Source organism: Castor canadensis, chromosome 4 (genome assembly GCF_047511655.1).
Source record: "Castor canadensis chromosome 4, mCasCan1.hap1v2, whole genome shotgun sequence".
Classification (NCBI taxonomy): Eukaryota; Metazoa; Chordata; class Mammalia; order Rodentia; family Castoridae; genus Castor; species Castor canadensis.
Window position 1 is genome coordinate 124,582,069 of NC_133389.1, and position 18,030 is coordinate 124,600,098.

The following is an 18,030-nucleotide window of genomic DNA, read 5'->3' on the forward strand; positions in this document are numbered from 1 at the left end:
AAAGAAGCTCCCTAAATAGTAATTTATTAATTTGTGTTTAAAAATATGTAACTTAAGGTCAAAAAAACCCATGATTTTTCAGAGTAAGTTAATGTTTTACCTTTTTTTTTGTTTTGGAGGTACTGGAAATTGAATCCAGAGCCTTGTACTTGCTAACCAAGTACTCCACCACTTGGGCTATGCCCTAATCCTTTTATTTTCATGTTTTTGAGACAGGGTCTTGCTAACTGTGTCCAGGCTAGTCTCAAATTTTCCACCCTCCTGTCTCTAACTTCCAACTAGCTGGAATTACAAATATGCACTACCCACAACCAGCTGTTATACTAATTATTAAGCATGGCAGGATCCTATTTAAATTCTATCTTAATTTTGATAGCTGCTTTTGAATAAACAAAAATCCCAACACATTTTAGTTACACTGAAATCGGCACTGTTGAGTTAGAAAACTAAAGAAAGTATAATGTTCTAAATGTTTCCATATAGTTTTGTAGCGTATAACCCAAGGAATGCTGCTTCGATGATAGGTTGACAAGGCTGCATTCCAAATGGGGGCTAAGGGGATGTTGGGGTATTTCACCAGGATAAAAAAGTTATTCTAAAATTCTTCAGAATCATTAAAAGGCTAATGCTCTATCTCTAAAAGAAGGGTGAGGTTTGAAGACTCAGTATTACATACAAATTCTCAAATTTATTTCACATAACATTCATTAAATACTTCATGGACATATATTTTAGAATATTTAAGAAGGTTACTGGTTTTTTTTTTTTTTTTTTAAAGACATTAGAGGTTACTTAGTAAAAGCTTTTTTTTCTCCAAGGCAAAATGTACCACTATGAAGAAGTGGAACATTAAGAAAAAGCATTATGATTACAGTAAAGAAATGATAACTCTTACCTCCTTCAACTTCTTTAAAAGAACTTGAGGAAGGATAAGAAAAAAGTAAGACGAGACTAAAATTAGTTTTAAGACTGTAATGTACAAAAAGTTGTAGGTAGGTAATAAAAAAAAACTGCACACACACAAAAAAAGGGAAACTTAGGTATACTTAAATTAGCCTATAAAGTGAATGCCTCCACTATATGCAGACCTTCTGTCCCTTCCCATGGACATTATCTTACTCTGTTGCTGACCTTTCACTTTCACTTTGTTCTTACCTTACAGACCATCTATATGGATACACTTGGTCCTAAAACACCAAGTCCAAAGTGGGTTTGTGAAGAAACAGACCAGTAATCAAATTCTGGGTTCATTATTTAGTGTAATCACTAACATGTTATTTAACCCAAGAATCAATTTTTTATTAGTTTAAGTAGGACTTAAATAAGAAACACACATAAAATACAACATCTGCAATATAACAATACTCAATAACATGCCAGTAAGCACCCAATCTTTTCTCTTATGTGAATGGCTATATCCTACTATCACTCCAAATATACTTCACTTTATGTTTTAAAAGTTCACTTATATATTATTTGTAAAGGGATTAGTTGGCAACTTCTGCCCAAAAAGCTTACCAATAACTTGTGAAGGCTTACAAAACAGGTAATATTTTCTCCTTAAGGTCGTACTTGACTGTATTCTAGACTACAAGCCATAGAACCTGCAGTCTAGGCAAACCACCACCCTTAGGCAAATATGCATTGAATAGTTAGCTCTGAACTTAAACAATCTGAGCAACAATATTTTTGTTTATATTACATATAAATAAAACAGTAAGAAAAACCCTCAATGAACCCCAATGTTGCCAATTCTGCTGAGCCACTCATATGTACATCAACTTATTTGGATATTTCTTTAACTTGGGTGGGAGGAAATATGCAGAAACTCATTAAGTATTTAATCTTTAAGGTGGCTATCAATGACAAAAAGTTCAGAATAATAGCTGTGATTTTCAAACTCTGTGAATCCAGAGGCACCTTAAGGGAGAAGAGGTTGTGCTCTATACGTTATTAAAGGGGAGACAGAATGGAAGGAAGAAGTTAATGGTTGTACTAAGGTTCTATCTAGTCTAGCAAGACACATACTATGCCACTTCCACTTCTGTTCTTGTAAACAAAGCATCACTTATTTTAATATACTGAGATTCTATGTAAGATTTCCTTTGAAGAAACTTTTAAAAGGGTATGACTTTTAAAAGGTTTGAAGAAGTACTCATCACAGCCAATAACTTCCCTGAAGAAATCCAAAGGCCATTAATAACACCACCCATATATTTATATAAGGCATAAAATGTGAATGTACCAAATATTTTCTACAGAACCTTCAAGTTTATTTACTGTTCTTGCTAATAATGTTATTGATTTCTTCTTTTGTATTTTTTTCTCAACTAACCCACTATAATTGATCATAATAAGGAAGAATTAATAGGGAAGGCAAAATAGAAGGATTTGGCTTTAAAATGAAGATAGAAAGAATACAATAATTATAAAAGGCCAAAGAATTCTAACACACAGTGGAACAGTGGTTAGGAGAAAATGAAGAGAAACTAGTACTCTTAAATCAATTTGGCTCTGTAAATTCCAGATTTGTAATCATACCAAAACCACAGTGACTTCTGGCATTTAAACATTCCAGGACATCAGTGTGAAGTTATACAGTATTTTCTAGTGGTTAAAAGTTTGTTCAAAACAAAAGCAAAGACAAATTGAAAGCACACAAGAGGTGATACACTTAAGCTGCAATTTCATTTGAAACTTACATTAATGATTATTAAACAAAGTTTTATAGCTAATCATGTAATTTCTTGGTTTATGTAAAATAAATACATGTGTTTTTACCAAAGATAAGAAAATAAGAGTAAGGTATGGTGGCTGATCCCTGTAATCCTAATTACTCAGGAGGTAAGAGATCAAGGAAGATAGTAGTTGGAGGACAACCCAGGCCAAAAATTTGAGACCTTCCCCCCCCACCTCCCGCCATCTTAACCAACTAAAAAATGGGTGTGGCAGTTCCATCTCCCTCCCTCCCTCCCTCTCTCTCTCTCTCTCTCTCTCTCTCTGGCAGTACTGGGCCTCGTACTTAGCCAGGAGTTCTACCACTTTAGCCACGCTCCCAGTCATTTTTGCTTTGGTTATTATTAAGAAATGGTTTTGCTTTATGCCCAGGACTGGCTTGCACCATCACACCCAGCTTTTATTGGTTGAGATGAGGGCTCATGAACTTTTTGCTAAGTCTGGCCTCAAATCACTATCTTCCTGATCTCTGCCTCCATAGTAGGTAGGATTATAGGTGTGAACCACTACCAGAGAATGAAGGACATAAATCATTGTGGATTATTCTTCTACAAGTCTCAGGTTAGAAGTTATCATCATAAATGCTTTATAGAAAATTAATGAAAAAGGAATAAGTAGATACTACAGTTTATTCTTCACTGCACCTTAGCTAGAGTTCATCAGGCCTTACTAAAGACACAACAAATATCAGATCTCTTAACAAAATTACTAGAGCTCAGACACAGATATTTAATTTCTTTCAGTCTAACAAGAAAATACTTTAAAGCAGAAAGAAAACTTGCACTAATATTAAATGATATCCTTAATGTAATATTCATTCAGCCAAAGACTGGTTTCAAAAATGTGACTCACTGGCTATGCAAATGATTCATACTCAGGTATCAAATTCAAGTGTGGTAACTATAATCTGAACAAATGTCATGACAACAGCATTCAATTTTTATCCACATTCCTAGGCAACATAATTTGTTGAGCTAGACCGAGACAGGATTATGCTGGAGAAATATCTTTGTTACTTTTCTGGCACTTATCAAAACAGCACTGAACTAGAAAGAAAAATCTGTATCTTTACAAAAATAGTCATTGTGAAATAGATATTCCTTTCATCAAATGTTTAAGATACCTTATATTTTCCAACTTTTTACTTTAAAAACTAGGTTAGAGTGATACCGTAAGAGAACAGATTCTAGTTGGGCATGGTGGTGCATGCCTATAATCCTAAGCACTCAGGAGGCTGAGGTAGGAACATCATGAGGTTCAAGGCCAGCCTGGGCTAGCTGGACCCTGCCTCAAAAACAAAAAAAGAAAATAAATTCTGCCATGACAATTTCCTTGGCTGGACTTGGTGGCTCATGCCTGTAATCCTAGTCACTTAGGAGGCAAAGACCAGGAGGATCAAAGTTTGAGGCCAGTCCAGGCAAAAAAAATTTGAGATCTCCCACCTCAACCAATAAAAAGCTGGGAACAGTGGCATGTATCTGTCATCCCAGCTAGGGTAGGGAATCAATAATAGGAGGATCATGGTCCAGGCTGCCCTAGGCACACACAAGACCCTATTCAAAACATAACCACAGCCAAAAGGCTGGGGGTGGGGGTGAGGGGCATGGGTCAAAAAGTGGCAGTGCACTTGCCTATGAGTGCAAAGCCCTGAGTTCAAACTCCAGAACCACCAAGAGGGGAGGGGAGGTAAAAAAAGAGGGTAGAGAAAATTTTTCTTGCATGTTTCATATCCTACATTTAGATAAAATCCACAAGAAATATGTGCATTCCAATTCAACGACAATTTTCAGACAGCATGACATGACACTCATAATCTGTCTCTGCTCAAGAAGAATTAATCTGCAAATGTTTGCGTGAACCTTTGACCCCTCAGAGAAGATCTGTTATATTTTGAACTTTAATATTTAGTATATAAAACAAATGCATACAACATTTTGAAAGCCTATTATCAAATAAGAGTTCTTTGCCATTCCGAGTAAATCAAACCAACATATCAGCAATTTTGGATATAGGCTATTTTCTGCTGTGTCCTTTATTATTTAATGACATGTAATATTAAAGGTGAAATAAGAAGATAAATAACTACCCAATAAAGTATGTACTGCCTTATAGGTAAACTTAAAAGCATGCCAGGCTCATGTTTTTTTGAAAGCCTGAATACTTTCACTTCCTATACACATGCCTAGCTTCCACAACAATAGCAAAAGAAATACAATACTAAAACAATTAATCTTACTTTCAATTTCTAACAACTACTTTACTTGCCATCCTCTCCTTCTAACTTCAGCTCCTATAGCTTGGATCATTTAAATTTGCATTCCCATATGCTAAAAGAAGCATATAAAGTTTTATTGGTGAAGAATGATTTTGTTGGCCATTTTCTTATCATTATGTAGTAAAACTATTCAATGTCATTGATCTTTCTCTGGCTTTTCCTTTAAGGTTTTAGTTATTAAATAGTACATACCATAAAATTAGAATGAAATTGAACTTTCTTCCCTATTCAAATGACCTTGCTAGCAGCTTTCAAGTCAGAGAACCAGAATAAAGTAGCCGTATAGAACAACAGCTGTCAGGAGAGGAATAGGGGGTGGTTTTGAAAGGCAGCATTTCAAGATAATTTATTCTGGAAATGTTGCCATTTTCAGAGTACTTATAATAGTAAAATTTAGAACAGTGAACTTAACTTTTGCCCCACTGTGACACCCATGATACAGCAAGGTAAGATTCTCCTATAGGGAATGTTTATCCCCTTGATGACATTCCCCTGAAATATGAGGTCCTAGGTCCTTACATAATTATTTCTCTAGGAAACTTTTATTTTACTCATTCATTCATTCAATTTCATTTTAGGAGAGGCTAGTCTGGAACTCACTCTCTGGGATACATTTGGGCTTAAATGCTGCATCACAGAATATGTACTATTAAAAATATTTAAATAATGTTAGACTGTACTTTCAAAGGCAATTATCAGTCTACTGTTACAATAGAATTATATGAGAATGCTCACCCATCTTTTCAAGACATGGATCTTGTGTTTAAAAAAGTATTACTGTGGGCTGGGAGTGCAGCTCATGGTAGAGCACTTACCTAGCATGCACAAGGCCCTGTGTTAATTCCCAGCACCGGGGTAGGGGTTGGGGAGAAGACAGGAAAAAGAAAAACTATTGTTTTTTTCCATAGCAATACAACATTCACCACCAGAAAAAAGTAGTTTATCTTTTGTTGGGGGCAGAGGGGGCAGTACTGGGTTTGAAGTCAGGGCCTTGAGCTTACTAGATAGGTACTCTACCACTTGAGCCACATCTCCAGCCTGCATTGTCTTATTTTTTAAAAAGTTGTTCTATCATGTATCTATTGGCAATGATTCTGAATCCTGACTACACACCATGATAATTTATAAAGCCTTTGTTTTTAAAACTCATGCTGGGTCCCTCATCCATATTTAACCATCTCTGGAAAGACACCAAAGGAATTTTCATTTTAAAAAAGCTCCAGAAGTGATTTTGATGTACCATCAGAATAAGGAATCCATCAATGTATCTGTCTCTAATAAGTTATGCATTTCTTGTACATTTAACTTTACAAAAATCTCTTCTATTAAGATTAAAGACAAAAATTGTGACATACAACAGACAACTAATTAGGTTATAACAAGCCCAATGGGTTGTCATGGTTACTCAGTTATTTTAGAAAACAAGAATTAATCTTAAAGAAAATTAGTGACATTCACTATATTCTGCTGACATAAAAATACATCTTTCTAAATGTGGTATCTATACACAATGGAATTTTATGCAGCCATGAAGAAGAACGAAATGTTATCATTCACTGGTAAATGGATGGAATTGGAGAACATCATTCTGAGTGAGGTTAGCCTGGCCCAAAAGACCAAAAATCGTATGTTCTCCCTCATATGTGGACATTAGATCAAGGGCAAACACAACAATGGGATTAGATTATGAGCACATGATAAAAGCTTTAGCACACAAGGGAGGGGTGAGGATAGGTTAAGACACCTAAAAAATTAGCTAGCATTTGTTGCCCTTAACGCAGAGAAACTAAAGCAGATACCTTAAGTGCAACTGAGGCCAATAGGAAAAGGGGAACAGGTACTAGAGAAAAGGTTAGATCAAAAAGAATTAACCTAGAAGGTAACACCCACGCACAGGAAATTAATGTGAGTCAATACCCTGTATAGCTATCCTTATCTCAACCAGCAAAAACCCTTGTCCCTTCCTGTTATTGCTTATACTCTCTCTACAACAAAATTAGAAATAAGGGCAAAATAGTTTCTGCTGGGTATTGAGGGGGTGGGGGGAAGAGGGAGGGGGTGCAGTGGGTGGTAAGGGAGGGGGTGGGGGCAGGGGGGAGAAATGACCCAAGCCTTGTATGCACATACGAATAATAAAAGAAAAAAAAATACATCTTTCTAATATTTTTAAAACTCTACTAAAGAATAAAATATTGAAATAAAAATTTCTCAGTAATGTCAACTTGTGCTGAATGCCCTTAAAATCCAATCAAAAAGTAACATCACATTAAATATTTGTGAAGGGCTATTAGCCCGGATGGTTGTTGGACTGGCATATTTAACACTATAAATCATCTTGAACCTTAATATTCCCGCCCCCCACAAGATATCATGTTTTTCCCAAAAGACTAACTATGGTAGTAAGTTTTCCGCCACTTTAGTTATAAGGACAGAATACAGCAACATGGTACTGTAATTGAGAGTATAACTTTAAAGACAGATGCTTTGGAATTAGAATTTTGACACCATTAACTTATCCGCGTGACTATGGGCAAATTACACTCTCTGAGCTTCTGTTTACATATTTAGAGATGTAAAACTTAGGAAGTTATAATTCAGCTGCATGGTTAGCATGCTAACAACAATTTGTTTTCTCTCCTCCATTAACGGGACAGTCTTTAACCACAGGTTATTTGCCACCCACTACCAGATGTTTGGCAAAACCTCGTGGAGACATTTTTGGTTGCCACACTGGTGACATGGGTAAAGAGGACGGCAGATATCTAAGGCATAGAAGTAGAGGTGCTGCTAAACAGCCACCATTGACTGTGCAGGACACCCCCACCCCTCAAAAAATTATCCAGTACAAAATGTTAACGCTGAGAAACCTTGTTTTGATGAATATGTAACAATTATTGTAGCTGTCACATAATCTACCTGTGCGGTATATTTTTTTTACTATCATTTTCTCAAAAATTTTTCAAAATTTCCAGAGTCTGTATCATAGATAATATCAGACTGATTATTTGCAGATTATATACTTGTGTGTCCTAGTGATATAAAATGTTTTCTTTGAAGCCAGGCATCAGTGGCTCATTCCTGTAATGCCAGCTACTTAGGAGGCAGTGATCCAGGAGGATCGTGGTTCGTAGCCAGCCCAGGCAAATAGTTTGTGAGATCCTATCTTGAAAAACCCCATCACAAAAAAGGGCTGGTAAAGTAGCTCAAGGTGTAGACCCTGAGTTCAATCCCCAGTACCAGAAAAAAAAAAAAAAAGTTTTCTTTGAAATCCTAAAATAGTAACTACTGATAGTTGTAGCCCACATAAATAAAAAAATCTTTGGGGTCCTCAACAGTATTTACTTTGGGTCCTGATACTCAACAGTTTGAAAACTGCTTCTGAAGATGAAATCACCCTAATAATGGGCTCAATGCTAGGAGTTAGGATGATAGTGATATTTATTTATTCATTCTAAAATATCTACTGAGTACCTACCATAGTCAAGCACTATTCTAGGTTCTAATTTAAAAGAGTGTTTCCGTAACCATGCCTACTCAAGCAGAACACACATCCTTTGCTGTAATCACTGTCAAATCTGATTTAGCTTTCTAACTGAATACAGCCCCTTATAAAAGTATATCCTTTATTGGACAGTGGTGAGATAAATATAATTTCTCTTTTTAAATAAAAGAAAAAACTACTAAGAAAGTCCAAGTATTTCACAGTAACTTGTAAGTTGAGTAATTCATGTTTGATTATTAGTCTTAAGGGAGGACTTCTATGACTTCAATAAATGTCTTAAAATACACCATCAATTCCACTGCATATAGTGTTTGCCTTCAAGATGAGTTATTATGCATTATATATTATATGTATTATGCTTTATAAATTGTATATAGCAACTGCTGCATTCCATATCTTACATAAAAGCAGTAAGATTTGTGGTAAGAAGCAAAGTGAGCCCTGTTAGAATAGCCATCATCAGCAACACCACCACCAACAGGTATTGGCGAAGATGCGGGGAAAAAGGAACCCTCTTACACTGTTGGTGGGAATGTAAACTTAGTACAACCACTCTGGAAAAAAATTTGGAGGCTACTTAAAAAGCTAGACATTGATCTACCATTTGATCCAGCAATACCACTCTTGGGGATATACCCAAAAGACTGTGACACAGGTTACTCCAGAGGCACCTGCACACCCATGTTTATTGCGGCACTATTCACAATAGCCAAGTTATGGAAACAGCCAAGATGCCCCACCACTGACGAATGGATCAAGAAAATGTGGTACCTATACACAATGGAATTTTATGCAGCCATGAAGAAGAACGAAATGTTATCATTCGCTGGTAAATGGACGGAATTGGAGAACATCATTCTGAGTGAGGTTAGCCTGGCCCAAAAGACCAAAAATTGTATGTTCTCCCTCATATGTGGACATTAGATCAAGGGCAAACACAACAAGGGGATTGGACTTTTGAGCACATGGTAAAAGCTTTAGCACACAAGGGAGGGGTGAGGATAGGTAAGACACCTAAAAAATTAGCTAGCATTTGTTGCCCTTAACACAGAGAAACTAAAGCAGATACCTTAAAAGCAACTGAGGCCAATAGGAAAAGGGGACCAGGAACTAGAGAAAAGGTTAGATCAAAAAGAATTAACCTAGAAGGTAACACACACACACAGGAAATTAATGTGAGTCAACTCGCTGTATAGCTATCCTTATCTCAACCAGCAAAAACCCTTGTTCCTTCCTATTATTGCTTATACTCTCTCTACAACAAAATTAGAAATAAGGGCAAAATAGTTTCTGCTGGGTATTGAGGGGGTGGGGGGGAAGGGAGGGGGCGAAATGGGTGGTAAGGGAGGGTGTGGGGGCAGAGGGGAGAAATGACCCAAGCCTTGTATGCACATATAAATAATAAAAGAAAATAAATAAATAAATAAATAAATAAAATCTTAAAAGAAAAAAAAAAAAAGAAGCAAAGTGAGAAAATACTACCAGGAGGAAGATAAAGACAAGGGAAGACTGAGGAACCTATCAAGACACCACAAACACTATCTATCAGACTGAAACACTTCAGAAAATAATTTAGGCTGCAGAATACAAAGAATATTTGTTAAACTTTATATAGGTATCTAACATCTTAAGAAATGGTACATGTTTAAACAGAGTAAGGTCAAAAGCAAGGTAATTTATTGGGGGGGGTATAGACATAAAAATACAACTTTTTATTATACTCAAGCTATTTACTGAATTCATTTTAAGTCCTCTTCTTTCTTACTGGGTGTTCTGACTAAAGTATTAAAGGAAAGATATGCCCAGGTTATAGCAAATATATGTAGACAAATAAAAATTTAATGAAATTTTAAAAACTCATTCTAAGCCAGGCGCCAGTGGCTCACACCTATTATCCTAGCTATTCAGGAGGCAGAGATCAGGAGGATCTCAGTTCGAAGCCAGCCCAGGCAAACAGTTTGGGAAACTCTATCTTAAAAAAAAACCCTTCACAAAAAAAGGGAATGGCTCAAGGTGTATGCTCTGAGTTCAAGGCCCAGGACTGCAAGGAAAAAAAACCTAAAGCTAAAACTTAACATCACTATTATCCTTCTTTTCAAATGTAATCATAACCTCCAATTAATCTAGTGTACCTAAGCATTAATTGAGGGAACATTCAAACTGAACAAAAAGGAAACTGGATACAGTGACACAGGTCTATAATCTCAGCTACTTGAGGACTGAGGGCGTAGGATGGTTGAGTTTGACATACAAAGTGAAAACCTTTATCATGCAAAAGAAAGGGGGAGGAGGGAAGGAAGGCGAAGGTGGAGGGATAAAGAGTTAGGAATGTATGTTACAAGAAATGCTCGAGGTTCAACAACTTAATGTTAATCCCGGCTCAACCTTAATGTTAAATAATACAAAGATCTCAACATATATTTGGATAGAAAATAAACATTAATTCAAGGCCAGTGGATAAAGGGTTATAATTTGATAATTACCCAAGAGAAAAGAAAAAAAATTAATTTTTGTTCTAAAGATAGATTTTAATTTAAATATTTATGTTTTACATGAGTCAGGTTATAAAGAACTATTATAAAAGGAGAATATTAAAGATGAAATTGAGACAAAAATATCGAGTAATTTGACATGTAAGCCTACTTTACAACACAAATATTATGGTGTATACTGCATGTAAGCACACATGAACAAAGACACGTAACTGTTGCTTCTCCAAAATTATTAAAGATAATATAATTCAACAATGCTTATATTGCCACAAATATCCTCACCTAAGTTAGAACTAAGTTAAAGTAGGGAAATATATCCTAGGACATCCAAAAGTGGAAGCAGGCAAGAGGAATGGTTATGGTATTAATAAGTGTGATAAATTAAGGAGATTCATAACTTATCTTTGCATCTTGGACTAGGGAAGGGATGAAGACAGCAATTACACAAAATTTAGAAAAAGGACCGGAAAGAAGTGTGTTTAGACAAGAAAGGATTCCGCAAAAAAGAACTACAAATAGGATCAGGAACAGTGACTCAGTAACTGTAATCCCAGCTACCTGAGAGATGGGACAGGAGGATCACAGTTCAAGGCCAGGTCAGTGAGACCCTATCTAAAAGAACAAGCTAGGCATGGTGATGTGCATCTGTATTACCAGCTACACAGGAGGCTGAGGTAGGAGGATTGGTCCAAGGCCAAGCAAAAGGCAAGACTCCATCTAAAAAATAAATTAAAAAGCAAACAGGGCTAGGGGCATGGTTCAAGTGGTAGAGTGCTTGCCTAGCAAGTGAGGCCCTGAGTTCGAACCCTAGTACCTCCCCATCAACAGTTTTGCAAAAAGATGGATAAAGCAGTTCCTAAAGCATGGAGAACCCAGTAATCGACAAAAATGGGCTCCTAATCTTAATGTCACAAAATAAAGCAGCAGATAAGGTATACAACCACATTTCTTACTCCTTCAGGTAAAACTTTTACCTAAGAGATGAGTATCCCTAAAAACTCCCTTACCTGTGCCACCCTCTTTACTTTTAAGAAGGAAAGGTATTTTCACTATGAAGTAGGAGAAAAGTTTATGAGATATGCAAAAGTCCATCTGGCTACTTTTAATTCAGAAGAAAAAAAAATGCTTCTAGTCCTATATGAGTAACCCAGCCCACCCAGTGTCTGAACCTCAATGATTCATACCACTTCTAGGAAAAGATGTTTGGCATTATTTCTCTTTTATTCTCTCTTCAGCACTTTTCCTTGTTTCCATCTCAGTGCTGCAAGGATCCTTTCCTTCATGCATAATATACCAAGCCTATATGACTCTGAATACTGTTTCCTTCCTTTACAATTACGATTCTGTCAAAAGCAGTCAGTATTTGCTGTCACTGTTTCCTGAATTTCCAATCCCAATCACTTCTTCAACTTTATGGCACCTTGTTCACTTTAATCTACTGAAACTAGGACTAAGTGACAAATTCTTAGTCATTTTTTAGTCATTCCCTTAACTGACTTCTGTGACCTTTAATTCTACTCACTATTCTCCTCTTTCACTTTCTCTTGTCTTCTTCTATCTAGTCACCTCAACAGAGTACTCCTCTTTGTCCACCACAGCCATCTCACCTGCTAATATTTCTTAGCATTACATACATTACAGGAACAGTTTTGGATCTCCCTCTACAACTCCTTAAATATTGTTGAGAACCCCAAATGATCTGTTATTTATGTGTGTTACAACTCTCAGTGTTTATTTAGAATCTAAAATTCTTTTAGGATTTGAAAGAAAAAAACTGTGACAACAGGACATATAAGTGCACAATCGGTAAAAATCATCAATGGGATGTCATCATGTGTAATACAGCTTCTAGAAATTTTCTCTGTAAACTCATAAGAAAATGACAGGAAAAAGAAAGCCAAATCATGACTCAGTATCATTATTTGAAACATCAACAAAAACAACAACAACAAAAAACCAAAAAACCTAGAAAAAGTTTTGGGAAGTCCCAGGAGTCCTAAGGCTACACTTCAATATTATCCACAACTCAACTCATTACTTCCTATGACAAATCTATTCATCTTCCTTCTGTGTTGCCTATCTCAGTCAAAGGTACTAATGCTAGATACCTTGAAGTCATCCTAAGCCCCTTTTCCTTCTTTTACTGACATCATCAAACCCCAACACATTTTACTTTTAAAATCTAGTGGAATGAGGGAACTTGTAAGAAATGCAAACACCTATCCAGACCTACTACCATAAGAACAAAAGCAATTTATTTGGACATTAAACTTAGAGAATCATGGCCCTGAGTGTGATAGTCTCAATAACTTCAGTAAAGTTAAAAGAATCTGAAGGAAAAAAGCAAAGTCCAAAAGTCCAACTTGAGAACAGTATAATTAGAAACTCTCTTCAAGTTTTTCAAACTAATATTTAAACTTTAGAGGTCTGGAGTTTTGTAAAGAAGGCAGTATTCCTTAACAAAGTGATGATCTTCCTAACTCGGGTTTCACCTCCCTCTACTCCTATCCTCTACAACAGCCAGCAACAGTATCCTTTTACAATTCTACTTTCTTTGGTTTCCCTGCTTCAATGGATCTCTCAGAACCTGAAGTCCAAATTCTTTACCATGAAATACAAGGGCCTTCAAAGCCTGACCCCTGCCTATCTTTCACCATTCTTGCATATATCCCTGTTCCAGAAATTTGCAAACCATCGCAATCACCTAAGCAGCTTGGTATTTTTTTAAGTATCTCAGGTGAGAATCACCGCCCTCTGTCTGTAAACCAAACTACTTTGCCATACTTTCATATAAAAGCAGAAACACACTCTAGTCCCTCTGCCTGCTTCTTCTCATACTTTGCCTGGTCATCTGTGATAGATTCAGACTTTCTGAATAACTCAAGTTTCAACTCTCTTTGTCTGCCTTCTCTTGCAGGAAGATGGAATTGGGGATGATTATTCTTTGTTCCCATAATACCCCGTACTCATTTATATCTGATATAGCACAGCCCACACTGTTCATGAAACAGTGTCTCAATGTCTGTCCTTCCAAATACTGATCTCATTTGAAGGCGGGGATTGTATTCTATTCATCTGTATTTTGTACTTGGGCACCAACACTAGAAGATAATTGACATGCAATAAATGCTTACTAAAAACAACACTGAATTTTTAGAGCCTACCTAATAGGCCTGGAGTGGTACAAAATAAAACAAAAAGATGCTATCTTTCTACCTGCCAGGTGGTTTCACTAACAAGAGGAAAATGTTTATATTCTACAATTCTACATTTAAGAGTCAAATTCATATATAAAGTAATTCACATATGCACTGAAATAAAAATTTCAGTTGAAGTAGAGTCCACCAATCTAATATCTGACTATCAAATCCTTTTCAGTTTTAACAGTAAGAAGACAGAAGAAAATAGGATTCTGGAGGTATCTGGTAGAATGATACAAAGTAGAAAGGAGAAACAAGAGGGAGTCAAGAGATAATGTCCAACTGATAAACCAAAATAGAATGTGCATATTATATTAAACCATAGAGGTAGATGCCAAGAAGAAAAGCTAGAATAACTAAGGCTGGGTAATAGAGGACAGCTAGTTTTTAAAAAGTAAACCTTCTGGTACTATTTGCTCATAAAAAAAATGTAATAGATCAGAGGATGATTACCAAAAGAATAAATGCTATCAGAAAACAAGGGGATACTACCTAAACTTTACTACTAAGTGAACCGAGTGGGAAAAATAATACTTCTACTTTCCAACAGTTTACTTACAATCACTTCAGTTAGTGACCTAAAAACATCTGTATTTCGATAGGTATGAAATGTCATCTTAAGGGAATTAAGGTACCTATTCTAGAGATAAAATCTGGGACTCATCTTCCAGATAAGCAACTTCTTACATGGAGTAAGAACAAAATAATAATAATAATAAAAGTTGCTTCTTTGAATGTTAAGGAAAATGTACGATCCATAGCAATTTTCAAAATATTTTGTCACTAGACTTACCTATTAATTTGTAAAATACCCAGATATGGAACACAGGATAGCAAAAGCCAAAAGACTTTTCTATAGCTGTCTCAAATATCGAAACTTCTATACAAATAAAGCTATGTAAATCTAATGCTTAATCAAATTGTGTTTCACTGAAAATGCCACTATGGTCTTAACAACCAAAAAACCCAACATTTTAACTAAAAAAATATAGCCTTGGAATTCTTTAAAAGGAAGGGAAAATTTACTTATAGTCCTCTGAAAGAATCCAAATATTAAATCTGTAACTAATATTGGGGATACAGGTACCTGCAAAGAACATGAAAGATGTAACTGTTATAGGTGATCTAACTTATACTAAGTTTTACTCTTAAAAAAAATATATCAAAAACACCATATTTGGTGAACATAAAAGAAAAAAAATCTAAATTTATTTTATTTTCCTTCATAGCACAAAAGACTATGAAAGAGAAGCATTGTGAAATTATTGGATATACCCAATTCTATGAAAGTATCAAGAAATGCTCCAAAGTCTAGGAAATGTAAAACAAAAATACTCTTGATTTTTTTTTTTTTTAAAACTACTTTGACTAGAGCTAAACCTGCCATTTTAAAGGACTTAGTGTAAATGTGCTAATTCAAAAAACACTGAACTGTGACAATGTGGTGCTACATGGGCTACTAACGCTTACCTCAAGGGAACCTACTGAAGATAAAGTCCCGTCACTGCACAGTCCTTTCAGCTGCCTGCCAGTTGTCTCTGTGGAAGGGAAAGCCTGATGAGTGAGAACCCTATGCCACGCTCCTTTGGAGTGTTAGGGTGCCTGCAGAGAACTGCACAGAGCTGCCCACCTAAGATGCTTTTAATAACAAAGGGCAAAAAAGATGCCACCTTGAATTTCTATTTCCACTGAACACGGAAATCAAATGCCAAAGAGAGTTCCTGAGCATTAATAGCAGACTATTGGTATTATCAAAGCGATACACCTGTAGTAACTCAGGCAGAAAGAAGACTAGAACGTATTGAGCACAAATAAGTTATCATTGACAGGAAAAACACATACACACAAAAACACATAAATGCTAAAAACGAAGTGACAGAACTGTAGAATCTGAGGAGTGAAAAGGCTATATCCACAAAAAGTAAAGTTGTAGTATCAATAAATGAATGCTAAAACACAAAGAAATTCCTATCCAGTCATTTTTAAATGATGCCATCAAATATACCATGCTCAAAATGAACCATTACCATGTATTCAAATACCTATGTTATAAAATACCATGTATTTTCTTGGTGTGGTAGGGAAGGGGATTCATCACATTTTTTGTTAATATGCAATATCAGTTATGATTCCACAAGAAATTCTAAAGAGAATAAAAATGAATACCTATAGCTAGGGAAGCACATAAAACCCTTACTTAGGATCAAACTAAGGAAGGAAGGAAATATAAAAATAACAATAGAATACTGTGAAATGCAGCATATTTCAAAAACTATATATTTAAAAATTCATCTCATAGAATTATGAATGACTACTGGCCTCTACTAAAATATCTATGTATCACTAATGTACAAGTTCAAAGTTCAACTACACAACCAAATAAATTATATTTTCTTTCTAGTGCCAAACACAGTGTTCAATCTAAATGTTGTGCTTCATAAGGCAGAAAAAAATATTCCTACGTGAAACTTTAAACCAGAACTGATGAAGAAAAAACATCCTATTTAATTGGAAAGGTTGAGTCCAACTTATACTTTACTAGTATCATATTATGAAATTACTTACCTCTGATTCTTTGTCACTCAAAGATCCCAAGCTTCCAAAACTGTGATTAGAACTTTCGTTATTTGTTGAGGCCTGTTAAAGAGTTTACAAAAGGTAAATCAGGAGCAATTTTAAATAAACATATTACAAGGCATACAGTCTATCCTCATAAATTTAAAAAGAAATATGATTCCTTAAGCAAAGAAGACAAGTGAAGTAAAATTTTTAAAAAGTCAAGTTCTTAATACCATAAATGTCTTGGAAAGTTTTATCAATTAATAAACTGCTATTTTAGGAAAAGATTTGTATTAGCTAATTTTTTTTAAAGCACAAGTTCAAAATTAAAAGAATTGGGCCATTGCTAGGGTGTCAAGATCATTAAAATTACTACCCCATATAAAAATGTATCCTTTGACAAAAGTATTATTTGTGCTCCTCAGTTCCATTCACAATTAGCAAATTCCATCATATCTCAGACACAGCCCTTTGCCTTTCTTCATATTAATAAATTGCCTTTTTTTTTCTGGTGCTGTTTGTTTTGACTTAATCTTTTAAAAAACTCTTCAAGAGTTTCACTCTGTAGGATGACATCTACATTCATTACAACAGGCTTCTATGCTTATTATTTTGTAGACTTTTTGTACCATCACTGTGTTGGATCAATGTCTTCCAGGACTGTTTGGACCAGAGGCTGATGTTTCCCTTCCATTTTTAAGAGTAGCTGCTAATCCTACTATTGACAAGTTGCAAGCTGGTGTATAATTATTTGTACATAAATTTCCAAGCTGACAACTTTAAGCCACTGCATATTTTCAGTACTGTAAAAAGCTGCTTTAACACAGGATAGCACTTGAAATGATTAAGATTCAAGAAGTACCTGGAGAAAGTTATAATCTAATTAGGGCAAGTTTGTCAAACTAGAGTTTAAGAAAACACTATCAACAATTAAGTGATAAACTAGAAATTCAGGTTCTGGAACAATGGAGGCCAAGGAAAAAATTTTGAGCAGACCCAAACCCCCATGAAAAATGTTCAAAACTAAATAGTAAACCAAAAGCTCATAGACCTAAAGGATAGGCATTTCCACAAATCCCCCAAAAAACAGCAGGTGGGGACAAATCACCAACCAGTAATCACAAGACCTGTATGGTTTCATTATCCACATGGGAAAAAACACAAAGAAAAAGTATGTCTGACAGAACCCAAAACAAGATATTCCCAAAACAGCAAAAAGCACTCAACAAGTCCAGGAGCCAACACGAAGACAGAAGCTACATCTGG

At 35.6% G+C, this 18,030-nt stretch overlaps 1 protein-coding gene across 4 annotated transcripts in view; it reads right to left on the reverse strand.

Annotated features, from left to right (window-relative positions):
* Tlk1 (tousled like kinase 1) overlaps positions 1-18,030 on the reverse strand; it is a 133,429-nt gene that overhangs the window by 51,727 nt on the left and 63,672 nt on the right. For all 4 annotated transcript variants that reach the window (XM_074071080.1, XM_074071081.1, XM_074071079.1 and 1 more), the window contains exon 3: positions 16,771-16,842. In XM_074071080.1, the coding sequence (XP_073927181.1) occupies positions 16,771-16,842 (72 nt within the window). The remainder of the gene's footprint in view (positions 1-16,770; positions 16,843-18,030) is intronic.